Raw genomic sequence first — 27,586 nt, forward strand, 5'->3', positions numbered from 1 at the left:
CCACTCCTCTCGTTACCCATCATGCCTTCTGTCTGCCCTTCCCCACACTCCGGACCTGCGTCACTGCAGCATCTGTCTTTGGCCCATTCATTCCTCTCCCATTACCCAGCATGCCTCCGCCCCATTCATTTCAGTTTTATTTCTATATTACTGCCTGTAGCCCATCTTTGTTCACTTCTGTCGTTCTTCTAGCCCTTCTTTCATTAACCATAATGTTTTGGGTCCATTACCCATCAGGCCTGCGGCCCCTATTTGTCCATTATTCATCACTCTGCCTCTTATTCATTCAGATCTATAATCCATCATGTCCTGATCTCCTATTACATTATCCATAATTTTGCCTTTGGCCTATTCCAGAGCCCTTTGTGCTTAATTACTACCATTTCTGTGTTTGTTCCGTTTATTTGTTTATTTTCCGTAGCATTTTTTAAGTTTCAGATGTACAAAACAATGCAATATGTTCCGTTTACTTCTGCTCATTACCCATTAGACTGCTGTTGCACTGATTCCTTTTCATTAACAACCATACCCTGGACTCCTCCCCATCTCCATTACCCATCATTATGCTTTTGGTATGTATATTTTCGCTGAGTATCCCCTTACTGAATTATTTTTTTCATGTCTTTGGCTCTTTTTTGTCTGTAACCCATCTTGACTCCTACTGATTCAAGCCCTGGGACCTCTATTCATTACCCATCATGTTCCACTCCCATCCCCTTCACATCCCACAGAAAATAAAAGTTGGGACCTAGTCAAAGTATAAATTTATATTTTGTAGGAAATGCCATATTACAAAACAGTATTAGATCCCCCACTCCCAAGCCAGATGACCCTCTTTCCTCTGCAGGGAGATGTTTGCGTCCCATCCCAGTGAGCAGGAGTACAAGGACTTAAGTAGTCTTCAGAGTAACAGGCAATTTCTTCTCTCAAGGCTGGGGCCCACGAAACACACTCTGCATGATGCTTCCCCCATCTAGCCCTGGGCTGGAACTTAATTCCAGGAGTTGGGGAATGGGGACTCAGGGAAGGGTCTGGAACCTGAGACTCCTGCCTGCAGGAGGGAGATGGGGAAGCTCTGCCTTGGGCTGGGGAATCCTCTCCCTCCTGCCTTTGGGGAAAAGTCAGGGTGGAGAGGGGGCAAGTGGGGCTCAGCTGCCTAGAGGGCTCAGGTCTGAGCAGCAGGGTGCCCCCAGAGTCCAACCCAGCAGAGCTATTGGGAGTTTACTGCCTGAGGACAAATCAGAGGCTGGGGTCTTCTTTGGAATTTGGGGGGAGACGAGATGGTGGGACATGAGAGGTATGAACTAAAGTCAGTCTTTGGGTCAGAGATGGTGCAGAAACATGTCCCTCCCACCCCAAGAGATAAGGTTACCAGGTTTCCATTGCCATAGCCAATTTCTCTGGGTCAGAGATCATGGGTAGAGGTCATAGTGGAGCCACCAAGGTAGAAGCACAGGTTCTACCTTGTGTTAACTGGTAGAGGTGTGTGTTAACTGTTAGTGGCCTGGCCAGAGGTCAGGAGGCACTAAATCCTGGCAGAAAGTTGAGGGATCAAAGATTGAGCATCTAGAGGCCAGATCCATGGCAGCTCACACATACATGGCCCGGGACATGACAAAACCTTTGCCCTGGTAGGAATCAGAGGGGCTCGAGTAGGACAGGGCATCGTAGATGGGGTTGATCTTGTCCAGGTAGTCTTCCTCCTCCTCTTCCTCATCCTCTAGGTCCAGGGAAAGCCTCTCCACAACAGGCAGCCTTGGAGGCACAAGGATGGGGGACCCCAGGCTCGTGGCCCCCAGGAGCAGGGGCCCTGATCGCTCTTCCAAGGTGGGCAATTCATGGTACCGAGGCATTTCCTGGGAGCGGGGAGGGAATAGGAGCCCAAGGTCACCTCCTGGGCATGACACAGAATCTCAATCTGCTTCTGACCCCCAAATCCTGACCATCTCCCCATGTCAACCAGACCTCACCCCTTGTTAACTGCGTCAGTACTGCACTGGGACAATCGTATGGCTCGTCCCTAACTCAAAGCCCGGAACACGGACCTCACCCTGTCAGTGCTGGGTCAATACTTTGTCTTTTGATTCCTGACCCCAAGTCTTTCCCCATGAACTTTGACTTCAGTCATGACCTCAATTACTTAACCTTAAGCCTGAAACAGCCCCTTAAACCTTGACTTGTCTCAAACTCAGTATCTGACCCCTGACCTCCAGTAGACCACTGAGGGGAGTGGTTGTCTGTCTTGTTCCACAATATCTGGCCAATGTAGATGTTTAGTCTTTGTTGACCGAATGACTAATCTCTAACCTCATGTCCTTGGACTTTTTCAGTTATAACCTCCCCCACTGAATTCTAAACACATCTCGATGCCCAAGGCTCTGACCAGAGACACAGCCCTGAACTTGAGTTGTGACTTTTAGTCCTTGACCTCTTCTGACCCCAGCCTTTAAACCCAGACCCGGAACCCACCCTTGTCTTCCCCCACCCCCAGCTCCTACCTGCTCAGCACATGAGACACCAGCATCGAAGTAGGGGGTCTTGAGTGGGCTGTGCTCCGAGGCCCCCAGAGTGAAGAGCTGGGAGGGCTGCAATTGGAGGGGGAGGGGCAGGTAAGATCCTTGCACAGCCAGCCTCTTCCCCCCAGCCCTTCCTCCCAGCCCGGGCCTCAGTGGGGAAAGGTGGGGGTGGAGGTGGGGGTGACCTGGGCTCTAGGGGAGGTGCTCACCATCTCTGGCTCCTCCATCTTTGCCTTTGGGGTCGGCGGCTTGTATGAGGGAGGCCCCTCCAGGCTGTAGGGTAGGAGGTAGGTCAGGTGGAGGCTCAGACCCAAGAAGCCCTCCTACCCCAGGGCCACTGCACATTCTCATCCCTCGGCCTGATATCCCTTTCCACTGGCCCCATCCACCTTGCCTGGCTAACTCCTACTCAGTCCATGAATTTTCTTCTTCCAAGAAGCCTCCCTGATTCCCTATGAGGATCAGGAACTCCTGTTGTATGGTCACACCTAGCTATATCTTCCTGCACTTAACTGAATTTGTATTTGAAATGTTATGTCTGATGTCATTCAGTGATCATCCCAGAGTGAGCAGAGTCAGGGAGAAAATGAGATCTTTGTTCAATATGGTATTCTCACTATGAGGGATTCAGTAAACATTTGTTAAAAGAATGAATGAATAAATGAATGAAATGCTTTCCTGTCCCCCAAAACTATGTTAAGTTCCCTTATTCTACATACCCACAGACCACAGCATCCTGTATATGTAATAATGATGGGTGCTTACTATGCCTTTAATACCCAGTTCAGATATCCCCTCTCCCAGGAAGCCTTCCATGACCCTCTGGCCTCGCTCAGGTTCCCTACCCCATCCCTGGCCATGCTGGACCATCACTGGGGATGGTCTTTCTCTAGACTGTGAACCCCAGGAGGGCAGGGCCAGGGCGATCTCAGGCACCACTGGGTCTCAGCACTGGGCTGGGTATAGGAAAGGAGATCAATAGCAAGTTGTTGTTTTGCACTGACTAGGTGGTTAAGACATGGTTCGTATACTTTCTTGTGCATCAGAATGACTTTGGGGAGCTTGTCATAAATACAGACTCCAAGCCCTTCTCGTACAAGTTCTGATTTAGTAGGTTTGGGGTTAAGCCCAGGAATATGCATTTTTAACAAGTGTTCCCCTCCCCCCCCACACACACACACTGGGTAGTGTTATTTCAGAACCATGTTGTCCCCCAAACACTTACTTGCTGGATGAATTTCAGCAAATGATTTTAGCTCTCTGAACCTGTTTCCTCTTACAAAAATGGTTATCATTTAGCTCCCTGTGAGAATTTATGTTTCTATGATATATTTATGTGTGTGGATACTTTAAAAATGTTTGTCTCATCACTGCATTCCTAACCTCCAGGGCCTGGCCCTGAGTGGGTACTTTCTGAGTACTTGTTGAATCAATGAATTGGATGTGAGGCTTCACTGAGTTCACACATGTATAATGCATCTCGCCATGCCTGGTGAGTAATAAGTACTCTACAGAGAGGTGTGGCTAGTTTCCCCCAATATCCAGGCTCCTTCTTTCTCATACTAATACAGATTTTAGCTGATCACATGACCACTCAGAATAAAGACTACATTTCCAGCATCTCCTGCAGCTGGGGCGGTCATGTGACTAGGTTCTGGCCAACGGGAAGTGAGAACAAGTGTTACTTCCATTTCCCTTCCCCACTGGCTTGGGGGCTTTGAGGCTGTGTATTTGTCTGGTTGTCAAATACACAGACAATGACAGAAGAGTGGAGAGCAATCTTGAAATGTGAGCAAAGGCCACAAAGGTGGAGCAAGAAGATAGCAGGAGCATGGGTTCTGATGACGTCACAGAGCAGAACTGTCACACCTACACTTATGGAGACAGAAATAAACTCTCCTCTCCACCCTACTTAAGTCCTAGTTATTTTGGGTCTCTCTGTTTCATACAGCCACTACAGACAGACGATTTTCTCTCTTTCACTTCCCACCCCAGGGTTCCCCCGTTCTGGGACCCCTGCCCTCCCCACTTCTCAGGGCCCATCACTCACTCATCCTCCTCCTCTGCCCCCTGCAGCCTCTGCTCCTTCCGCTGCTGCCGGCAGATGAGGATGCCTGTCGCGGCCACCGCAGTAGCAATGATGGCCGCAATGATGCCCCCGATGATGCCGCCCGTGGCCCCCGCGCCTGCTGTGTTGGGGGTCTCTGCAAGAAGAGGGACAGTGTAAAGGGGTCTCCAGGAGGAAGCCACAGCTCCTTATTCCTAGCGTCCCTCCCCAAGTCACTACCTACCTGCCTACCTCCTCTCCCAAGGGCAGGGGACATTGTTACACTCAGCTGATCCTTACTGAGCCTTTCTTGTGGGATAGTGGCGGACAACACCTACAAAAGTCCCTACTCCCATGGAACTTACGTTCTAGTTGGGCAGGGAGACCCAACAGTACAGAAACAAATACGATAGCTAATATGCCAGGTGGCAGTAAGTAATGTAGGATAAAACTCCATAGCGGGAAGGTGATAAGAAGTGACAGAGCAGGTAGACAGAGCCTTTTTGCAAGCTGACATTTGAGCAAAGGCCCAAAGGAGCTGTCAGGGGTGAGCCATAAGAATATGAGAGCATCCCAGGCAGAGGCGACAGCCAGGGCAAAGGCGCTGAGGAAGCCTCATGTTTTTAAGCAACAGCAAGGAGACCATGTGGCCAGAGCAAAGTGATGAGGGGAGGTAGTGGTGCGGTGGAGCTAAAAGGCAGAGAATTGAGAGGGATTCTGTGGTTGGGGTCAGACCTACTCAATTTATTACAGGGAATGGAGTCACCCTAGGCAGAGGATCAGAGCTCCTCCAACCTAACAGGAAACGGGCTTGGGAGAAGCTCATGGTCCCCTGGCCTCTCCTGTGTAGCACTTCCCACTTCCTAAAGTTGTTATTGGAGCAATTACCTGTTTACTTGCCAATTTCCACACTAGACTGTGAGCTCCAAGGGCCAGATCTGGCACACAGTGGTGTTTGCTAGGTGTGTAAGGAGGGGCCAGCATGGGTGTGCAGGACCTAACGTAAGCCAGACTGATAAAATTCCCACCCTCCCATGGTGGGAGGAGGGGCAGGGGACTGGAAGAGGTGGTCCAGGCAATAAACCAGAGGAAATACCTCGTGTGCAAAAACACCACCCACAGCCTTCCCTCTTTCATCAAGCCCACTTCGCAGATAAGGAGATAAAGTCCCCTAGGGGAACCACGTCTAGATCTCTGGGCTGTCCGATTACTACATCCTGTTCCACAGCCTGGCATCCTTGGGGGAGGGCTTGAGCGTGAGAGAATAACAGTAACTGCCTCACAGCCCACACCAGGTCATCTTAAAATTACTATTATTCCTGTCGTCCTTACTGACTGCACGTGGGGAGGGCAGGGCTCAGTCTGCTGGAGTCACAGCTGTGTCCCCAGCAGTAAGTGGAAGTCAAAACTGGTACTAGAGGTGAACTCACCAAGCCCCTCCAGGTGGCCGGGGCTGAGGGTTTGGGTTCAGCCTGAGTCCCATGACAGCCTCAGGAGCAGGGATGAAGGCCACCCTCCCACCCTCATTTTACAGAGGCAGCCCTGGGGCTCCGGGGGAGCTGAGGTGAATGGAATTTAACCCCGCCCCTCCCACTCTCCCACCTCAGTCCCCAGCCTGAGGTTGGGAGATTTTCTGGTTGGAAGGATCAGGAGGGATACAGAGCTGCAGCTCCTCCCTCTGAAATCACTGAAAATCCCCTCTGGCTGGGCCCCCAGGAATAGAGGAAGGAAGCTGGGAAAGGCCACTGTGGTATGGAGAGGGGACTTTCCTGGGTCCTCACTGTTCCCATCTGCCCTGAACCTCGGGCCAAGAATGCAGGGGGCAGCCCTCCCTGCCAAGATCATCAGCCACTTTGGGTGGGGGTCGGGTCTGAGCAGCCTCTAGAGGATCAGACCATAGCATCCCTGCGAGGGTCCAGGAATCCAGAACCCCTGCCCTGCTCTCTCGGAGGCAGGCCTCCCACTCACTGGTCTGGCCACTGCACCTGGGAAGGCAGCTTTGGTCCTAGAACCTTTGAGTCCAAGCACCCTAGCCTCTAAGCCTAGTTCCTAGTTCCACTGTCCTCAGGGCTCTCAGCATCCAAGGTGTCTTTCAAGGACCCAGATGGTCAGAGCCCCCCTACACCCCCAAGTCTAGCTCCACCAGGCTCCCATTCCCTGGGGCCTGGTTCAGCTCTTCCCACCCCCTGGGACTTAGCAGTCCCTGGTCCACCCCCCAAGGAGGGGGTCCGATGTATTACAAGACACCCCCGATATTTTCCTCCAAGGTGTTTATTAACTCCTGAGTGTCATAGAGCAGGGGCTGGGGCAGGCCAGAGCCAAAAACAAGTCTCTGGGGGGGTCCTCTGTGGGTCCCCCAGCCTCTCCCCCATGCAGCCCTGTAGACACAAGTCCAGTGCGTCATATTCCACCTCCCTCTGAATCCCAGGAAAGTGGGAGGTAGCATTCGAGCTCCAGTATCTTCCAGACAAACGAGTCCAACCAGTCTGGAACCCTTGGCTGGCACCGGCGGCTCTGTCTGTCTTTCTGTCTGTCTTGGAGGTCACACGTAAACCGCCCGCCGGGAGATGAGTGAGCCGTCCAGCTGGGACTCCATGTCGTCCTCGAGTGCAGGCGATGGAGGCAACATGAGGCCTTTCTCTGCCTTCTCCTCCTCTTCCTCGTAGCCCTCCTCTGCATCCTTGCCATCTGGCCCCAGGGGCCCAGGGGCTGTCGTCGTCCAGAAGACAGGGCCCCCATTCCCAAACACCTGAGTTTTCGGATCATAGGATCCTCCCCCGCCGTCTCCTCCTCCTCCTCCAGGGCTCTTCCTCCTCCTCCTCACCCTCAGCAGGATGAAGGCCAAGGACCCCCCAGCCAGAAGCAGCAGCACCAGCAGTGTCCCCCCCACGGCCCCCCACACCATTGGACCTGCGTCTCGGGGCGAGGCCCGGGGGGTGTCTGAGGAGAGAGAAGGAGGGATGAGAGAAAGGGAGACACTAGGTCAAGAGGATACATCTGCGGGGACATAGAGGGCTCAGTGACAGGAATTAGGGAGATGACGGGCAGAATGGAGGGGGGAGGAGGGAGAACCCACTCACTCTTTGCTATAGGTTGGGCGCTTTATACATGGAGGGTTGCCAGCTGGTGGCCCCCAAATGGGTTTCCTTACACCCGCACAGTGTTATTAAACTTGCTAGCCAACACTTCAAAAACCAGGTGATTTCACGGAAAATTCCAGATTTTATTTGGGGGGAAAAAGATCAGATCTTGCAACACCAAACTCTCATCTCCACCTGGTGGTAACCTGTAGCTGAGTGAAGGCTGGTGACTTGAAAGGGAACGGAGTTCCACACTTGGCCACCAGGTCACTTGCCAGGACCCAGTAAGCATGTGAGTTTGCAACCCCCTGGGGATGAGTGTGTGGCTGTTTGATTCCAAAGCTTTTGGGCACCTGAGAGAAGGGGGACAGAAGGATGAGGGGCTTCCTGAGAGCTCCTCCCTTGGAGCGCTGGGAGCACCTGGTCCAGGTGGCATGGCCTTCTTCTTGTCTGGACCACTTGTCCCCAGAGTGGAAAATGGGGCTCACAAAGCCTACTGTCCCTTCTCCCTCAAGTGTTCCCTGCAATGGCTGAACTGGTGGGAGAGGAGGGGTCTGCGGGAGGTGAAGGAAGCCCGTCGTGAAGTGGACTTTGTCCGGAGGGCTCGGGAGGGAGGTATAAGAATGAAGGAGGGGCCCGCACAAGGGACAGACACGTTGCAATGGGAACCTTGTCACACACACACCTCCCCACCTTCTGCATGTAGGGCCCACAGGGAGAGACCAGGGAGCCACTTACACCTAACCTTCCCCTCCCTGCACCTCTGCACACAGGAGGGGCGAGGACCCAGGCTCCAGAGGACATCGATTGCTGGGAGTTTTCAAAAAGGGGGTCACAACCCAGTAGGCTGTCATCCGTTCAGTGACTCATAAGCAGCAGTAAGAAACACAGAATAAAAAAGTGTGCCTCAAGTGTGAAGGGTAAGTAATATTTTGTGAGGGAATATATACTCGTCTGTCTCTCCCTGGACACTGGGTGGAAGCATGAAGTGGACTTTGTCCGGAATGCCTGGAAACCAGCCTCAGTGCGTTGGAATGTTTGTCTGTTTCTGGGGGTGGTACTTTGGAGACAGTGGGTGAGTGTTCATGTGTCTGTGGGTTGAAAGTTCTCCGAAGTCTCCCTGAAGTGATGTCTAGCCTGAGGTGTGGCCTGGGCACCCATGTTTGCACTGGCACGAGCCCCACACTGTGTGTGACTGCCTGGGTCTGCGTGCACTTGAGAATGTGGTTCCCCTGACCCGCTCGGAGGGTGACTCTGCCAAGAGCTGGGTTTTCTCTCCGGGTGAGGCTATCTGTTGGCACACTCACTGCCTGGGTCTGAATTCCTATGGTGCTCGGTGTCCCCATTTTTGTTGGCATCCACCTGAAGGTGTGTGTCTCCCTTCAGGTGTGTGCGTTTGTGTCCCTGAATGTGACAATGTGCTGAGGGCAGGCCATCTATCTCTCTGGGTATCTGGGTGTGTTCTGTGAGTGTCTCTGTGTAGGTCCATCATATCTCCCTGTATCTGTGATTAACTTTGGGAGGGGTAGTCAGGGAGGATGGGGTGTCCTTCCTTAGTGCTGTCTCTCTCTGGGGGTGTGATTCTGTGTGCATTCCTCCTGCCCCTGGTTTGTGATGGGCCTCTGAGTATGTGTTTGATTGGGTGAATACCGCCAAAAGGGCTGAACTCTGAAGTTGGCATGTTCCTAGCGGTGGACAATCCTGGGGTTCCTGTGTGGGTTATTTGGGGGCGGGGAGGCATGTGTTCATGGCTGTGTATTCCTCTTCAGTGTGACTACATCTGTGTCGGTACCCCTTGGAGGTGCCTCCTGACCCAGTGTGGGTGGGGACCCGTTTCTCGGGTGTGTTTCTGGGGTAGAGGTTCAGGGGTGTATTTCCAGTTGGGTGCCTTGCTGGGTGGGTGGAGCTGATCTCCTCTGGGTGTGCCTTCGAGGGCAGGGCCTCCCGTTCGTCACTGTATTCCCAACATCAAGGGAAAAGCCTGGCCAAGAGGAAACCTCCACAAATATTTGTCAGAGGATGATTTGTTGAAAGAGAATCTCTGTAACGGGGTTTCTGGAGAGTTTTGGAGGGTGTGCACCTTGAGACCATTGTGGGGTTTCTTTCTCAGCAGGTGTATGACTGACAGTGTTTTCATGTATGAATTGTGCTGTCTGCCATCCTTGTTCCTTCCAGCTTGTCTGTGTGATAGCATCTCTCTTCAGGTGCACCTGAGCATGACAACGTGCTGAGGGCAGGCCAGCTGTCTCTCTGGGTAGGACCATCATGAATTCCTGAAACAGGGTCTGTTGTCATTTGGGTATCTTTCTAGGTGTGCGCGCACGTGTGTGTGTGTGTGTGTGTGTGTGTGTGGAGGGGATATCTGTCTTCACACCTGTCTGCATTTGTCTGTGGTCACGTTTCTAAGGGGGCCCAGGCCACTGTCCCCAGTGTTGTGTGTTTTCACAGGTGTGTGGCAGTCACACTGGGAGGGTGTTTCCCAGAATGGCTCTTCCTAGGTACGTGTGGCGTCTCGCGGGCTCTAGCTATTATCTGGCTTTGTTCAGTGTCTTGGCTGTCCTCTCGGGGTGTGTGTGTCGTGGTGACAGTGGGTTTACGTTATGGGTGAGTGTTTTGATTCCGATGCATCTGGAAGCACAGGGTGTATCTGTAATGCAGGTCCTGCTGGCTGTGGCTCTGACATGAAGGGGACTCTGCTCCTAGCACAGGACCAGTGTTTGGATTTGGGGGCACATGGCCCTGTAACAGTCCCTGCTTCCCTCGAGGCATGTGGCTCTACAGTTGTGATCTGATCCCATTTCCATCAGTGCACAGGCTGAGTTTGCCTTCATTCTTTTTCCCTCCGGCTACGTGTGATGGGGCCTATCTGTGTTTCTGAGTTAAGATCAGGGAGGCTCGGCGAACAGACACATTTTGCCATCAGTCACCATGTCCAGAACCACAAACGTTCCACAAGCACTAAACTAAAACTGGCTTCTAGATGGTACTGGCCAGCACTCACTGTTAATACGTTGCGTACGGTGGGGTTTAAATCCCTTGTGAAGATTCTCGTGATCCGTACGCAACGTGTTAAGAAATCTCTGTTTCTTACACAATTAGTTTCTATCTAGTTGTCAGAGATGTGTCTCTCCCACCATTAATTGTGTGATTCTGTGGGTGTGTCCCACTGGCTGGAGCTCAGGGCAATGTCCCTGCATCTCTTCCTGAATCAGACCCTTCCCAGGTATCTCCTTTCTAGGAAGCCCCCAGCACAGTCCTCAACCTCCTAACTCCTCTGTCAACACCTGCCCTGTCACCCCAATCCAGATCCTACCTGGGGACAAGAGAGAAAAACCACACCGCCCTCCTCTCCCATTATCGAGGCGGGTCTGAATCTCTCCCCCAGCCGGCGGCACAGCCTCCCCCAATGCAGCCCCACAACCATAGGGGAGGAACATGTGGGGAGCAGACCCAGTCATCACACACCACCCCCATGACCCGCTCACCGCGAACGAGGACCACCTGCTCGGCGCGGCCTGTGCCCACAGCGTTGGTGACGGTGCAGGTGAAGGTGGTGTTGACCAGCCTGTCCACCGAGTGGATGATGAGCTGGGGGCCCCGGGCTATTGCTGAAGCTGGTAAGACGCCCAAAGTCCTGGAGGGTGTGGGGGTCGTGTGAGGGCGACGGCAGGGTCCACAGAGGAGCATAGTCCTGCTCCCTGAGGACACAGCCCTCAGGAGCCAAGCTCCAGGGACCTAAAACTTACTGCTTGGGCCCCCAAACTGCCAGCTCCCTCCTTCTGGTGGACTCACGGTTCAGGGCCCCAGCCCCTCCTCCCTCAGATCCAGGAGTCCAGGTCTACCCAGGACTCACGTGCTCCACTCATAGCCTGTGGGCTCTGGGTTGCTGCGGACGTCACAGCTCAGGGTGGCCTCACTACGGCCGAGGTACCAGTTGTCATCATAGCCAGAGATGGAGACCTCGGGGGGATCTGGAGGAAATGGGGGGACTGGCTCAGAGACAGGAGAATCCCAAAGTGGATGATAGGTAAGCAGATAGGTGGGAATGCTATAGAAATGGGATGGGTTGCCAGGAGGACCCGTGGAAATTGCCAGGAGCAAATCCATTTGGGCTGTGCCTGCAGTAGACACTGTCCCCAGATGCCACTCAGATCACTTTGCGGAAGTTAGTGTTCAGTGCAGGCAGTGCCGGAGGGAGCCACTATAGACAATGTGTGTTATTTCTAATATGCCCAGAGTAGATAAGGGAAGCTGATTAAATCTTATTAAATGTTTAATTGAAGACACTGCCTGGGGAGCAGTGTAGAAAATGCTGAGATGGGGTACGGGGTATGTTTGGAAGGTGACTGAAATAGCTGGCAAAGTCACTATTTGGCAGGGCCCGTAGGAAGAGCGCCAGGGGGAGCTTCTATGGATAATATTAGGGGGTGTCAGCGTGAGTAGTGTTTGGAAGAGCTAGCATAGAACGTCTTGGAAGGGTCACTATTAACAGGGCCCTATGGGGATGACGGGAATTATTTTTGGGGGCAGGAGTTGGCATAGAGACCCCAGAAGAGTCAATATAGATTGTGGCCAGGGACACCCATTTAGACAGTGTGAATGGGTGTGTGCGTATGTGTAGACAATGTTGGGTTGGCCAGTGTAGACCCAGAGCTACTGCTGACGTAGCCAGTGAGGGAGCAGTTGGGGGCAGTGTGTCCCACTGACTGGCAGCAGGGAGAGCGCCTAGTGAAACCAGTGTAGACAAGGGCAGTGTGTGGCTGTTGCCTGGGGAGCCAGTGTAGACAAGGGCAGTGTGTGGCTGTTGCCTGGGGAGCCAGTGTAGACAAGGGCAGTGTGTGGCTGTTGCCTGGGGAGCCAGTGTAGACAACAAGGGCAGTGTGTGGCTGTTGCCTGGGGAGCCAGTGTAGAAGTGTAGACAGTGCACAGGAAAGCAGCGCCGAGGGCCCAGGCAGACAGCACTCAGGGGCAGTTGAGAGTTGAGACAGCACTGGGGGTGCAGTCACACCCCGATGCACTCACAGCGCACAGAGAGGGTGACCGGCAGCAGGTCCGGCTGCTCGAAGGTCCTGTGCTCCACTTTGCAGGTGATCTTGACGCCATCTGCTTGGCTTGAGGGCACCAGGATGTAGCGGCTGGTGACAGTGACTGTGCCCGGCTGGGGCCCTGGCACCTGGCTCTCTTGGGCCTTCCCATCCAGGGGCGAGAACCAGGAGATTTGAGCAGGTGGGCGCCCGCCCGTGGAGACGCAGCGGGCCACGGGCACAAGCTCCGGGCTGAGTACGACCTCCTGCGTTTCAGCATGGTTCTGGGGCTGGGCTGGGGAGAAGAAAAGAGGGCGTGCGTCACTCTTCACCTATAGTTATTCAACAAACACCTCAGCAGAGGGGCCGAGCAGTGAAGTGCCAACTGCCTGGGTTCAAATCCCAGTTCCGCTGCTTAGCAGCTGCATGGCTTTGGGCAAGTCATTTCCCAACTCTGTAACTTAGTTTCCTCTTTTGTAAAGTGGTAATAATAAAAGTACCCACCCCATAGAATTGTGGTATGGATTAAATAAATTGATATGTAAAGCCCTTTGGACAGTACCTGACACTCACTGTGCTACCTAAGTGTTAGTTATTATATTATCTATTCTGCTCTGCTAGAAAAGCAGAGACAGTGTCCAAACACCTGGCAGAGGCTGAGATTTAAAAAGAAAAGCCAAAGCAGAATAATGTGGTTCAGAGGGTCAGCTGAAAAGTTTCCTACTTCTTTTCCTATAATCGCCATTAGATTGTGGTGGCAGAAGTGAGAAAAAGGCAATGAAGATGTCCAAAGCTCATAATTTTTTGCCCTTTTCACCTATCCTCCTGGAAAACATGGAAAAATATTAGGAGGAAAAAAACCTCCATGAGGAATACAGCTGGCCCAGCTGCTCAGCAGTTGGAGCTCCATGCTCCTAACGCCAAAGGCTGCTGGTTTGATTCCCACATGGGCCAGTGCCAGATGGCTCAGTTGGTTGGAGCGCGGGCTCTCAACCACAAGGTTGCTGGTTCAACTCCCGCAAGGGATGGTGGGCTGCACTCCCTGCAACTAAAAATGGCAACTGGACCTGGAGCTGAGCTGCGCCTTCCACAACTAAGATTGAAAGGACAATACCTTGACTTGGAAAAGTCTCGGAAGTACACACTGTTCCCCAGTAAAGTCCTGTTCCCCTTCCCCAATAAAATCTTAAAAAAAAAAAACACCCTCCATGAGGAATAATAACGCCAACCCAGTTATTGATGTGTGTCCATAACCAGACTGTCCCCTGAGCTCTGACTCACATCTCTAGTTGCCTTCTGGACCTCTCCATCTGGGTATCTCCTGAGCTTCTTAATGTGGTATAGCTCTCCTCTCCTTTCCTCTTCTTCCTCCTTCTCTCCTGACCGCCACAGCCTCCGATGGGCCTCCCCACATCTTCCCGGGTCACCCTCCCATCTGTCCTCTGATGGCTCCAGGTACTTCACCCCATTCGGCCCCCCAGCCCCAGCTCCCACCCACTGAGGGGTCTTGGTGACCTGGTGCTTGAAATCCTCAGGCCTCCCTTCTCCTTGGCTCGCTCTTCCTCCTTCTCCAGATCCCAGCCTCACTTCCTCAAGGGAGCTTTCCTGACATCTGACTCGCGCCCACTAGTGGCACTCGCATCAGAGGGCTTGGCTGTTCTGCACTCCTGCCCCAGGAGGTGCCTGGTGCATGGTAGGTGCCCTCTATGTATCTCTTGAACAGAATAAATGATTACACAAGAAGAGAGACGTCTGAGAGGGGTGGGAGTGGGGAGAAGAGCTGTGCTTTGAGTTATGCAAAACTGTGGTTCAGCTCCTTAAGTGTTTATCTGGAAATGGTACAGGGTAGACGTCTCAAACTCTCTGGGGCTGAGAGGAGGAAGATAAAGTGTCCAGAGTGACATGGGACATTGCTGGGGGAAGGTGGGATTCCAGGGGAATGCCAAGATTTAACAAGAAACAGCATCCTTTGAAAAAATGCCTTCCCTGAGTCTGCCCCATTTCACTAAATGGTTGTGCTCCTCACCCTCCTGTTGGAGCCAGAAGGCTGGGAGTCCTTCCTGAGCATCCTCAATTCACGGACAAGCACCTACTACTATCTCCTAAAAGTGGCCTTTATTCCATCTACTTCTTTCCACCCACCACCCCCTGCTTCTGCCTCTTCCAAGCCAATGCCTTCTCCCACCTGGTCTCCCAGCTTCTATCTACCTTTGTCTCCTGGTCTAATGCCACCCCCCTCCCCCCATTATCTTTTTAATAATATTAACAATCTGATCAGTGTGTTTTGAACCTTTCCAATGGCTTTGGATGAAGTCCAGCCTCCTATGAGGCTCATGCAGTCTGGCCCTTTTGGTTTTCCTGCCTTGTTGAAAGTCACTCAGGCCCTGGGCACCAGCCTCCCCAGGCTCCTTTCTGTTCCTGGAACACGCCAAGTTCACTCTCACCTCCCAGTTTTTGTATGTGTTCCCTCTGTGCATCCATTCCTCTGCTTGTGGCTGTGTGCCCATGGGTGGCTCTTTCTTACACTTCAGGACTTCACTAAGAGGTTTTTCTTGAACATTCTACCTAAATAAGGCCACGGTAGTGGTCTCTTACTCTGAGTATTACAAAACCCTGGTGTTCCCTTTGTTCACTAATTTGATTATTCTTCTCTGGCTTTACCTCTAGAATATTTCCCACTCCTCCCCCCACTAGTCGCCATTACCTCCTACCTGGATTTATGCAATTAATCCTCTGTGATCTCCCAGCTTCTACCCTCACCCCCTACCTGCAGCCGGAAGGAGCCTGTGAAAACCCAAGTCAGATCATACCCTTCTCTGCTCAGAACTTCCCGTAGCTCTTGTTCTCCCAGGGCAAAAACCAAAGTCTTCACGTGGTCTACGAGGCCGTCTGTGATCCATGCCACCCACCATCTCCTTGACCTTGTCCCTGCTTTCCCCCATTCATGCTACATGGACTTCTTTGTTCTTTCTCAGATATTCCAGGTGCAACCTGCTTCAGGACCTTTGCACTTACTATTCCTTCTGCCTGGAACTCTCTTCTCTTAGCTAGACCTCTGGGCTCCCTCACCTCCTACTTTTTGTTCAAATATCACCAGACCATCCTAGCTAAACTGTAACCTGCTCCCCTCCAACTTCCACAGCACCTATAACCACCTGACTCGCTCTTCTTTTTCTTATGTTATTTACTCTCTGGTACTCCCTTATTGGAGTATAAGCTCCAGGAGGGCAGGGAGCTCTGTCTTAATCACCATTTATTCCTAGATGGACTAGAATAGTGTCTTACACACAGTAGGTACTCAATATATATTTGCTGAACGCCTTGTTGCCTGCTGTATCCCCAACTTGCAGAACAGCATCTGGCAAACAGTAGGTGTTTAATGAATATTTGCCAACTGACTGAAGACCATGGAGAAAGTAGAGAGAGAAATAAACCCGCAAGGGGGCTCTCCCACACTGAGCCCCTCCCACCTCCCTGCCATCCCACCGTGGCTCACCTGTGGCTCTGAGCCAGGTCACCCCACGACTGGTACCCTGGGGGAAGGTGGCAAACTCGCAGGAGTAGTTGCCCTCATCCTCCACAGTCAGCCCCTGGAGGACCAGCGTGGCGTCCCGCATCTCTATCCCCCGGCCCCGGTTGGGCCCGGTGCTCTGTCCCATGGCGAGGAAGGACAGCCGCTCCTTGCCAAACTGTGGGCTGGGGAAGCTAAGACCATGTGAAGGGTGATAGGCAGCCACACTCTGGCTCTCTTTGGGTGGGTCCAGGCGCTGCCACGTCACCTGTGAGACATTGCCTTCAGGCCCTTGAGTCAGTAGGTGGCACGGCAGCTCCACAGTGTCCCCCAGGCGGCCCCATACTTCAGGTGGCATGCGAACTCGCGCATCTTGGGCTCCTGGGGAGAAAGGAAACGGAGAAGTCAGGTGGGGGAAGGACCCAGACACTTCCAGGCCCAGCAGAGCCATCATGGAGGGGGCCCCACGGGGAAATGCAGGCCATAAGGCAATGTGCAAGCCTCCTTCAGGTCCCAGATTCCAAAAAGGCCAGCAGGAAAAGATACTGAGGAAAACTAGGGACATTTATGAATCCAAATCAGATTACATGTTATTATGGAAATACCATTAATATTCTTAGATGTTAGGATGAAATTGTAGTTATGCAGTATTCCTTTTTCTTAGAAGATGCAGGCTTGAAATGTCATGTCTGTAACATACTCTCAAATGTTTTTTCAGCAAAAAAAAAACACAGAAAAAGATACAGAAAAAGCAACGAAGCAAATGTGGCAAAATGGGACCCACTGTCAAGTCTAAGCCAGAAGGGGGGGAGGCTCCTGGCTCATTCTTCCAACTCATACAGTACGTTTGAAATTTTTCAGTATCAGATGTTGGGAGGGAAACAAAAATCCTCTGAAACTAATAAAAGCCTATCACAAGATAGGCTTAAATGTTTAAAAATTTGAAGTGTGAGGATTGTCTTCATCCTTTTCTGCACGGTAATATACTTTCCCTCATCTTTCCATAAAACCTACATCTCTCTTAGCCTACCTTTTTTTTTTTTTTTTTTTTTTGAGGGTGCAGCTCACTCACAGTGGCCCATACAGGGATCAAACTGGCAGCCTTGGTGCTACCAGCACCACTCACTAACCAGCCACCCCTTAGCCTATCATTTCCCCCCCTTCTTTCACCTGCCCCCCACTCCATTTCAAGCCACAGCCCCCTGGCCCGTGCTGGTATTAGAGCTTTGTGCTCCCCCTGGCTGGGGCAGTCGGTCGCCGGTAGCTGGTCGGCGGCTCACAGTGGCTCATGGCAGCTCTCGCTGGCCAGCGCTCACCACCCCTGGCGGACCAGCCCTGGCAGCACACGATAGCCCTCCACAGCACAGCAGCTCACTCCGAGCTCCAGCTGCTCACAGCAGCCCAGCTCCAGGGAGAGCTGTTGTTCACAATCTTAGCTGTAGAGGGCGCAGCTCACTGGCCCATGTGGGAATCGAACTTGAGACCTCGGTGCTAGGAGGACCACACTCCAACGAACTGAGCCACCAGGCTGGCCCACTATCTTTTCATTAAATTTTTTTTTTTTTTAAACAGGCTTATTGAGCTATAATTCCCATTCATCCATTAGAAGTGTACAATTCAATGGCTTTTATATATTCATAAGAGTTGTGCAACAGCACTGTAATCAATTTTAGGACATTTTTATAATCCCCCAAAGAAATCCCTGTACCCATTAAACAGTCACTCCCTGTTGCTCCCACCTCTCAGCCCCCTAGCTATCACTAATTGACTTTCTGTCTCTATAGATTGCCCTATTCTGGATGTTTCATATAAATACATGGCCTTCCGTGGCTGGCTTATTTCACTCAGCATAATGTTTTCAAGGTTCATCCATGCTGCAACACGTGATAGTACCTTGTTATTTTTCATGGCCAAATAATATTCCATTGTCTGGATAGAACACATTTTGTTTATCTATTCAGTTGATGGACATTTAGGCTGTTTCTACTTTGGAACAATTATGAATAAAGCTGCTGTGAACATTTGGGTACAAGTTTTTGTGTGAGTATATATTTTTATTTCTCAGCTTATCTTTTGTTTTCCCACTTTTAATAAAGACTGGAATAAAAAAGATTTTTCTGTTGTGCCAGGCAGTACAGCATGGCGACTGAGGATACAGACTGCACGTGTTCGAATCCTGGCTCTACCACTTACTGGCTGTGTGACCTTGGGCAAGTCATTTAACCTCTCCGTGCCTCCGTTTCCTCAGCTATAAAATGAGGATAATAACCGTGAGCACCTCTTAGGGGTTGTTATAAGCATTAAGGAATATTTGTAGAGCGCTTGGCTCAGGGCCACAGGAAACACGAGATCAGTGCTTATCAAATAAACACAGCCAGCTAAGTATAATTACAAGTGGCCCTTGACACACAGCCTCGAGGGAAGGCAAAGGGTACACGCCCCATTCTCAAGGGTCAACTGATGCCCAGCTCTCTCTGACCGATCCTCTGGCGGGACAGTCTCAGGGGCTTTTATCAGTGAAGGCCATTGTGTGATAATACACAATCTCATGGAATACCCACATACTCCCACAACTCAAACCCAACGATGCCACCTTGGGAGATGGGGCTGCCCCCTCTGCACGGGCCACACTGCAGAGTCTCAAGAGTGCGGGACCCTGGAGCAGACCACCATGGGCTTCTTTCTAGCTCTTTTCAGGTGGGTGACCTTGTTTCTGAGCCTAAGCTCCTCCATCTGTAAAATGGGGATGTTTAAGCTGCCTAGCAGGGTCCCTGTGACAATTCCATGAAATGATTTTCTCCCATAAGCTTTTCATAGGGCCTAACACAACTGAGTCAAGCTGAGGCAGTCAGCTGCCCGCTGCAGTCCAAACCCGCTCTCACTAGTATTTACTTTTGGCCCTTACAGCATCGTTTCAAACTGAACTAGCAGCACAGAAGGGTCTGGAGATTAAATGTCAAAATCCAGACAAAAACGGACATGGGGCACCAGGTAGGGGGTGGGGGGCAACTGGACGGACAGGTGAGCTGAGGAAGGGCCAGGGCCACCCCATTCCCTCAGGGCACTCCCTCAGGTGTCAGGACCCTTCACCCACCCAGCCCCCAAAGGCAGAGCATGGGACAAAGGTGCCCAAAGGCTCTATACCTTTCCAGCTGGGTGAGGAGGGAAAGGCACTCAGGAAAAACATCCAGGCTGGTGAGCTAAGGAAAGCAAAGTAGGGTGGGACCAAGGAGTTAGGTTTTCTCCTTGAGGCAAGCGGGAGCCATTGAGGGTCCCATAGTTGGAGAATGACTTGGCTTAAACCAAGGGGGTCTGAAGGGAAGGTGGAGCTGGGCAAAAATGGATAATCAGATAGCGAAAGTTCCTGGAAAAGGTGTCTGTCAATAAAAAGATCCAGGAATTAAAACTGAAACTGAGTGTAGATCTTGAAGAGATTTAGTGATGGGGGAGAGAGCAGAACCTGAGAGAACCTTCTCCCCAGTCATTCTTTCCCATTCTATGCAAATCTAAATTGTGACTCAATAAACAGGAACTGGGTGTTAGAGGGTCAGCCCCTGAGGACATGGATTTGTCTGTCTCATTCCCTCCAGTATCCGCAGAGCCTACACTAGGGCCTGGCAGGTAGTAGGTGCTCAATAAATACTGTTGAATGAATATCAGGCTCTGTACTGGGAGCTAGTGCCACAGAAGTGCCAGGCCAAATCAGGTCCTCCAGGAGTTGACATTCTGGTGGGAAGGACAAATATTGCACAAACAGTCATCATCAAGGATACTCTTACGGCTGAAGGGGGTGGGGGTGGGGGAAGAACCCAGAGCAGGGGCCTGAGACATCTGAGGGAGGCCAGGAGGGCTTACTGGAGGAGGAGCCTGATTCCTTTCCAAGGGAAGTCAAGCCCGAGGCCCACAGAGCCCCACACCCCTCTCTCTAGGTCCCTGGTCCCTCCTGGGAAGCAGATTTCCTGTCCTAAGGAAGTCCTTGTGATTCCAAGATGCCTCCATTTCTCTTCTAAAGGAGGAAGCCCTCCCACACCTCGGTTGGCATCTCAGCACTGTTGACTTAAAAAAAAAAAAAAAAAAAATCAAACCGACTTTTAGCTTCTTTTGTTTTCTTTATTGTTGTTGTTGTTGTTGTTTTACTTTTAGCTTCTTGTGGGGCAAGCGCCTCAGGTAGTTTTTTCACCCCCATACTCTGTCCCAGATAGCCACACACCTCTCCCCTCCCGCCCTAGGTTCTAAGATCCTGCAGCTATCAGGTTCCCATTCGAAGTTTCTAATTCTGGATGAAAGAACAGCATGGCTCAGCCCCTGTGGCATTACCGGTCCATTTTTTAGGCATTTCCATTTCAGTAAAAGGTTTAGGATCTTACCCCACATGCAATCCATCAGGAAATCCTGCCAGCTCCATCTTCAAAATACATGTACAAGCGGACCCCATCTGACCCCAAAACTGCCGCCATCCTGGTCTAATCCACGGTTACCTATCCCCTGAGTCATTCCCCCCATGGCGGATGGCAGTGGCCTCTCAATCTGTTCCCACAAGCAGCCAGAGGGTTCCTGTTAGAAGCTACAGCGTAGTAAAGCCCTCCTCTCGGCTCGGGCCCCCTTCCGTGGCTCTCTCCTTACCCAGAAAAAAACGCTCAAGTTTTTACATTTGGCCCTCACCTCCCAACCTTTCTGGTTGGCTCACCCTGCTCCAGCCACACTGACCTCTTCACTGTTCCTCAAACGTGTCAGGCACGTCCCATTTCAGGGCCTCGGCACTTGCTGTTCCCTGATCCTGGAACACTCTTCCCCTGCGTGTACCCATGGCTCCCTCCCTCATTTCTTTCAGGTCTTTACCACCCTAATGATAAAAACTCACAGACTCTGCTTTATCTTTCCTTTAGCACCTGATGTATCTTCCCCACTAGAACATCAGTGCTGGGGGCAGGGATTTTTGTCTTCTGTGTCTTGTTTCCTGCTGCACCCCCAGAGCGTAGCACAGCGCCTGGCACACTGCAGGAGCTACATACGTGTGAGGAATGAATGAATGAATGAGGATGGGAAATCAACAGTGCACTAGATCACACAAGCTGAGGTTGAGTTCGAGCTTGGGGTTTTTCCTGAGGGCACTGGGGAGCCACAGAGAGTTATGAGCAGGGGGAGGAACAGGGTTAGGTTTGTACTTTAGAAAGAGCCCTCAGAATGGAGTAGGGCAGGGACCCAAGGGAAGAAAGGGCACCTGGACCAGGTAGGGGCAGTGGGGATGGAGGATGAACCAGACTGGAACACATTCAGAAGTTAGAATGGTTGGGAAGACATTGAGGCTGACAGGCTGTGGTGATGAGGGGGGCGGGCTGATGTCCACGATTTGCATTTCAGACAGAGGCGGGGGAAGCGAGGCCAGGAGGGCGGCTGACCTGGGGCTAGGACCCTAGTGTCCAGCATGCTGCGGGGGTGGGGGAGGTGCCTGTGCCCTGACCTTGGCTGGGATGTGGCCAGCCCCACAGCGGGGGAGAGTGGCCATGGGAACACTGGCCTCCCTCAGCTTCCCTTGGGAAGCTGGACTGGTGACAGTTTCATGAGGTGTCAGTTGGGTCCCCAAACACACTTCCTCTCCCTTTGGCCCAGGCCTGCAGGCTTCCTGTAGTGGCAGAGTAGGGTGTACCATGTGAGCCCAGGGGAAAACTTTGGGGAACAGAGACACAGAGCCTGGGACCCTGGGATCCAGGGAAGGGTAGATCAAGGCAGAGAGGAGGAGGTACAGTGACTTATGGAACCCTGGAGGAGGAGGGGGCTGGGGGCTGGTCTCCAGGGTCTGAGACTGGAGTCCTGCCTGGCTGGCTCTTGGGGGCTTGGCTCACCCCCTCCAGACCTATAAAGCTCCAGTGTGACCTGTCCTCTCCCACAGGGCGCGGCCAGACTCCAGCAAGCCCTTGAAGGCTAGCGTGCTTTAAGCGCGGGCCTCAGCTGCTGCCTCAGCCACCTCGTTAATTAATTAATTGCATTAATCACTGTGCCTACCCCCACAGCACACATCCGGGAGCCGGTTTGGGGGGTTGAGCAGCAGCAGTAGCAGCCAGGATATGGCGCTGGCAGCCAAGGCCTGGATTTCTGCACCTGCCTCCCCTTTCGGCAGGGGCTTGACACCCTGAAGGCCTCCCTTTTGGGGTCTCATATTTCTGGGGGTGAATTGCTAGGACTGCTGTTCCTGGCTGAGCCCCTCAGACAGAACCCCTCACATGCTGCTCTGTCCAGTCCAGAGTTTACACCTAAACATTTCTGTCTCTCCAATCTCGTGTCTCTCTCTACATCTGGTTCTTAAGGTCCGAACCTGCCCTCTGTGTCCCCAACTACTAGGGGCTCTGGTCTCTGCCTCTGTGTCTCTCACAGTCTCTGTCACTCTTAACTGTTTCCCAGGAGTCCCTGGTCTCTGCTCTGTGTCTGTCATACTCTTTAACAGCTTTATTGAGACATATTCCCAGACTGTACAGTTCGTCCATTTAAAGCAAACAGTTTCAACGGCTGTTAGTATATTCATAGATCTGTGCATCCATCAGCACTATCAATTTCAGACCATTTCACTAGCTGAAGAAGATACCACATCCCTTAGCCGTTCTCATATTCTCTCCTCTGTATCTCTGCCATCTGCAGTCTCAGTGTTTCTGGGTCCGAGTCTCCCAGTCTCTGGAATCTGGCTCTTGGCATCTATTCCCCAGGTCTCCGGTCTCTCGAGGTTTTGTGGTCCACATTTTTCAGGGTCTGTTTCTCTCTGTTTCAGACCCTGGGATCTCCTTGCCTCTGGGTCTCCCCATGTCTCTCCACATCTCTGACACACTTTCTCTCTGCCTGGGCCATCTCACTGGGTCCTTTCATCTCCTCCCCCTCCTGCTTCATTTCTCTGCATCGCTGGGACATTAAAAATGTAGCAGCATCCCAGTCAGCAGCGGGGGAGCTGGCTGTCGTGCCCAACTCCCTGTCCCTCCCGTGTCCACATTCCCTGTGGCCCTGCACACTGCTGGCCTTGAGGCGTCTGTGCCCTGACCTCCATCAGTCATGGAGAAGGTCTTTTGGGCTCCCTTCCTGTCACCAAACCTCTAAGTCTCTTTAGGCGGTTCCTGCCTTTACCCTGGGGTTTCTGTCCAGCTCCCTTCCCCCTGCCATTCTCTGTCCCATCCGTGTCTTTCTGCCCCGTCCTTTCCCCCATCTGTCAGCTCCATTCTGTGTCTGACCCCGTCCTTAAATCTGTTTCTGCCCCATCTCTCTATTGGCTTCTGTCCCCATTTCTATATCTCTATCCTCTCCAAGTATCCCTCTCCTCATTTCCTTGCTCCGGTCCCCCTTCCCTAATGAGAAGAGACAGCAGGCCTGCAGTCCCCTCGCCTCCCATCCTCCTGTGGGGCTGCTGGCTGACAGGGATGGGCAGTGAAAGCTGGGGAGGACTGGGGAGGGAGTTGGCCCAGCAGGAAGCCTAGGTGGTGAACCCTCATTCCTGGAGACCAAGGAGAAGGAAGCTCAGGAGCTAGAGACAGGTAAACAGAAATGGGAGCTAAGAGAGATGGAGAGGAGCTGGGAGATGGAGACAGAGATGGGGGGAAGAGAGAAGGAAATGAAGAAATGTAGGGGGAAGAGAAAGTGAGGCAAGGAGAGTGGAGGAGGAAGGGAGAGAAGGAGGGAGAGACTGAGGTGGGGGGGAGGGAGGGAGAGGCAGCGAGTGAAGGCACAAGGATGAAGGGTCAGGAAAACAGGAAGGCCCCCTCCCCAGGTGCTAAGAGCTTTCACAAGGGATCAGTGGAACCTCAGACTCCTCTCAGTCAGTGGCTCTGCCAGGAGGGAACTGTGATCCGTTTTACTAAGGAGGAAACGGAGGCACCTTCTGGAGCCCACCCGGTAGAGCAGGGCCAGGAAAGACTCTGCAGTCTACAGTCTGGCTTCCCAGGGTGAGACTGGCTGTGGATCCTGACCTTTTGAAGCCTCTGTGTCCTCATCTGCAAAACGGGAACGGGAGAAGGACCTGTCTCCTATGGCGATGGAGAGCCTTCCATGAGATCAGGCACCAAGTCAACACCTGGGTCAAAGTGGGGTGGAGTCTGAGCATTCCCCCAAGGGTGGTAGGTCCTGACCTCACGTCCCCTACTCTGGCACAGAAGGGAGAGACGGGATGGAAAAGAGTACCCAGTTCTGGGTCAAGGCTGGGAGACAACTCAGAGACATGCTGGAAAAATGAGTCCAGAGGGGCGACCCAGGTTCCCCCAAATCCTTGGGCAAACTCTGGGGAAACCCAGGACCCCGAGCTTCCAGCTGGGAATAAACAGTCGGATCACCTGCAAGGGGCGGGGCCAGAGCCTGCTTCACCAGTTTCCTCCCAGCCCCTCCTCCCCTGAGGGCTGCGCCCCTCACCCACCCGGGTTGGGGGTGGGGAATAGGAGGGGGCTAGTGGGCTAAGCAGAGGGAGAGACGGGGGATGAGGGCGGCGTCTCCTCCAGTCCACCTCCCGCAGTGGCTCGGAGGACAAAGGCGCGACTACAGCAAAGATAAGGTCCCGAAACTCAGGAGTCCGGTACCAGGAGCCAGGAGAGCGGCCGCACCGCCCCGCCCGAGATCGGCGAAAGTGAAACCGAGAAAACTTCCCCAGGGACGTCCCAGCCTACGTACGGCTCATAAGGAAAAGATGCCAGCCTGCGAGACTCGGCCTCCTACTCCACTTCCTCGTCTACCCAGCTGACCGAGCCTCCAGTTTCCAGACAACCTCCGGCCTTCGATTATATCTAGAACCCAAAAGACAGGGTCCCTGCCCACATTTTGGATCTCAGGAGACATTCCAATGCCCACAATTAAACCTGAAGTCCACGATATAGGGCCTCTCGCACACACTCCCATTCTACCTGGGACCCAGGAAACAGAGCCCCCTGTTCACAATTAATCTGGAACCCACAAATTTGAGCTCCTGCCCCCAGTTCTACCAGGACCCCAAGAGACATAGCCCCTAGCCTTCATTCTACTTGGGACCCAGGAGGCAGAGCCCTCAGCCCCTAATTTTTCTGGAACCCAGGAGTCAGAGCCCTCAGCTCCTTGAAGCCTCTCCCCAGGTCACCCCAACTCTCATTCTCGTCTCTCCAAGGGACCGAAAAGTCAAGCTCCCCGCCCCTCTCAAAAACCTCGACATTTGGCCCCCTGTCCTCAATTCTTCCTGGGCCTCAGACGCCCAAGCTTGAGAAAAGGAAAAATGGGGCGCCAGGGGCGGTGATCTCGCCTCATCATCGTGACCCTCCTGTTGCGGGGAGTGGGAGACAATCCCCCATTCCTGAGGGAGGAAGCAAAGACAGAAACCCAGATCCAGGTTAACTGAACGGCAGGGTGCGGAGGAGGCGAGAGGCCTCGGATTTAACCCTTTTGGCGTCAGAGTCTGAGGAAGGGGTAGGAGGTAACAAAAGTCCGGTGTAGGATGGAGAATTGGGATTAAGAAGGGTGGTGGGGGGTGAAAGGGATGCAGAGGTATGGATTGGAGTCTGAGAGAGAGAATGAGGTGTGTGGGGGTCGGAGTCGGTGGCGCCAGTCAGGAAAAGGGAGCAAGACGGGGACTCGGTGAACAAGGGGAGAAGTGGGGGAAGATGCTCAGGCTACCCCCCCTCAGAAGGTGGGGAGGGGCTGGGTCCGCAAGAGGCGAGGAATGCCTGCGGTCTCTCACCGGTTTCCTGGAGCAGCAGCAGCAGCAATGGCAGCAACGGCAGGGTCGGCGACGATCTCGACGGCGGGAGGGCTGCGGCCCGGGCCATGGGGGGCCCGGGGTGGGAGTGGGCCCGGGAGGGGGCCTGTGGGCCACACTGCGTGCGCCGATCGGCTGGGCGGGCGAGCAGGTGCCAGAGGGGCTCCGGCTCCTGGCCGGCTCCTGCTGAGCTGTTTCTCCGGCACTGATCTCAGGGGCTCGGCTCTCCCGGCTCCGTGCCCCCGGCCCCTCTCTTCTTTCCGCCCGTTCAGACTCGTGACGTCACACGGCCCACCCCTTCCCTGACCCCCCACCGGCCCGGCTGATCTTGCGCTCCGGCCCCGCCCACTCCTGGGATTCCTTGTTGTCCTTCCCAGTAATTCTACGAGGGTCCAGCCCAGCTTTTTGCCCCGCCCCCTCCCAGAATTCTACACTCTCCGCCCTCCCACATTCTGCACCCGCCCCCTCCCAGAATTCTACACCTGCCGCTCCCCAGGATTCCATATTCGCCCCTCCCATGATTCTATGATCGCCCCGCCCCCAAAATTTTCTCGGGAGTTCAAACCCTTCCCCTTTAGTGTTCTAAGCTCCCTCTGCTCTCGAGGACACGCCCCCACAGCGCCGGGTATCCTTTGGCCTGGAGGCGCCACTAAGTTTCTGCCACGCCCCTTCGGACCTTCCGTCTGTCTCCGCCCCCTGTAAAGCCACGCTCCTGGTCCGTAAGCTCTCCCCATTGGTCTGTTCCGCTGTCCAGGAGCTCAGTCAAGCCTGGTTTTAGTCCCGCCCAAAGTTCCAACCTCGATCTCTGCAGCCATTGCCCGGACCCTCTTGTCACACCTGCGTGAGGCACGAGGCTTCTCAGAGGTCCGCCCCTCTGAAGCCACGCCCCCACCCTAAGAACCCCACCCCCACCCCATTCCCGGCTCTCTACTTCTGTTCTGGGCCCTCTCCGGTCTTTCTCGCGCTTGTGGGGCATCTCAGCGTATCCTCTTCTCTTCCTAATTTCTGCCGCGGACTCTGGGAGTCGCTTCATCGTTTCTTTCTAGATTTCTGTCTCTTTTAGTGCCTCTGTCTTTTGTCTCTCACTATCTTTGGGTCTCCTGCGTCTCTGTATTTCTCTATTTCTGAGTCTTTCAGTCCTAACGCGTCGGTATCGCTTTGTGTTTCTGGACTCTGTCTTTCTATCACTGTTTATGTGTCACTTGGTCTCTGTGTTTCATTCCATCCCTTTAACTCTGTGTCTCTCTTTGCCTCTGTGTCTGCCTTTGTCGCTGTCTGTGTGTGTGTCTTGTTTCTCTCTGTGTGTTTCTCGATGTCTCTGCCCCTGCCTCAGTTCTCTGTCTCTCCCTCCCTCGGTGCATCCCGATCCTGCCTCCCGCGTCTGGTCCTCACCACCTCCTTACACGCTCGTCCGCCAGGGGGCAGCACAGACCAGCCCCGCGCTCCGCTGGCTCTGCGGGGTTGGGCTAGGGTCCGGCCTCCAGACTCCCAGTCCCTCCCCGTGTCCTTGTCCCACTTCTCTGTCTTCCCAGACTCCTCGCGTCTTTGTACTTCTCGCTTTGACTCGGCCCCTTTGTCTCCCCCGGCGGCTCCCGCTCCTCCCCACCCCCACCTACCTCTTCACATTCCTTGGGCTGCCCGGGGGAGCTGGTGAGGCCGCCCAGGGTGTCGGGGTGAGGGCGGGAAGCAGGAGACCGAGGGAGGGGGTTCCCATCGAGCGTCT

General features: G+C 53.2%; 1 protein-coding gene across 2 annotated transcripts; it reads right to left on the minus strand.

Annotated features, from left to right (window-relative positions):
* Positions 1–752: 752 nt before the first annotated feature.
* NECTIN2 (nectin cell adhesion molecule 2) lies at positions 753–26,270 on the minus strand. 2 transcript variants are annotated; one of them, XM_019754842.3, is made up of 9 exons: positions 25,846–26,139; positions 16,164–16,559; positions 12,666–12,962; positions 11,497–11,614; positions 11,129–11,277; positions 4,567–4,720; positions 2,726–2,789; positions 2,499–2,585; positions 753–1,856 (listed from the first exon to the last, which is right to left on the minus strand). In XM_019754842.3, the coding sequence occupies exons 1-9, from the start codon at positions 25,931–25,933 to the stop codon at positions 1,590–1,592; spliced, it is 1,620 nt and encodes a 539-aa protein (XP_019610401.1). In that variant the 5' UTR covers positions 25,934–26,139; the 3' UTR covers positions 753–1,589. The 2 variants fall into 2 exon arrangements, with proteins under 2 accessions (XP_019610401.1, XP_019610402.1); XM_019754843.3 differs by lacking the exons at positions 753–1,856; positions 2,499–2,585; positions 2,726–2,789; positions 4,567–4,720 and adding an exon at positions 6,817–7,503 and having other exon boundaries at positions 25,846–26,270.
* Between the last annotated feature and the right edge of the window lie 1,316 nt (positions 26,271–27,586).

This window comes from Rhinolophus sinicus, chromosome 8 (genome assembly GCF_057876585.1).
Source record: "Rhinolophus sinicus isolate RSI-liver-muscle chromosome 8, RSI-T2T, whole genome shotgun sequence".
Classification (NCBI taxonomy): domain Eukaryota; kingdom Metazoa; phylum Chordata; class Mammalia; order Chiroptera; family Rhinolophidae; genus Rhinolophus; species Rhinolophus sinicus.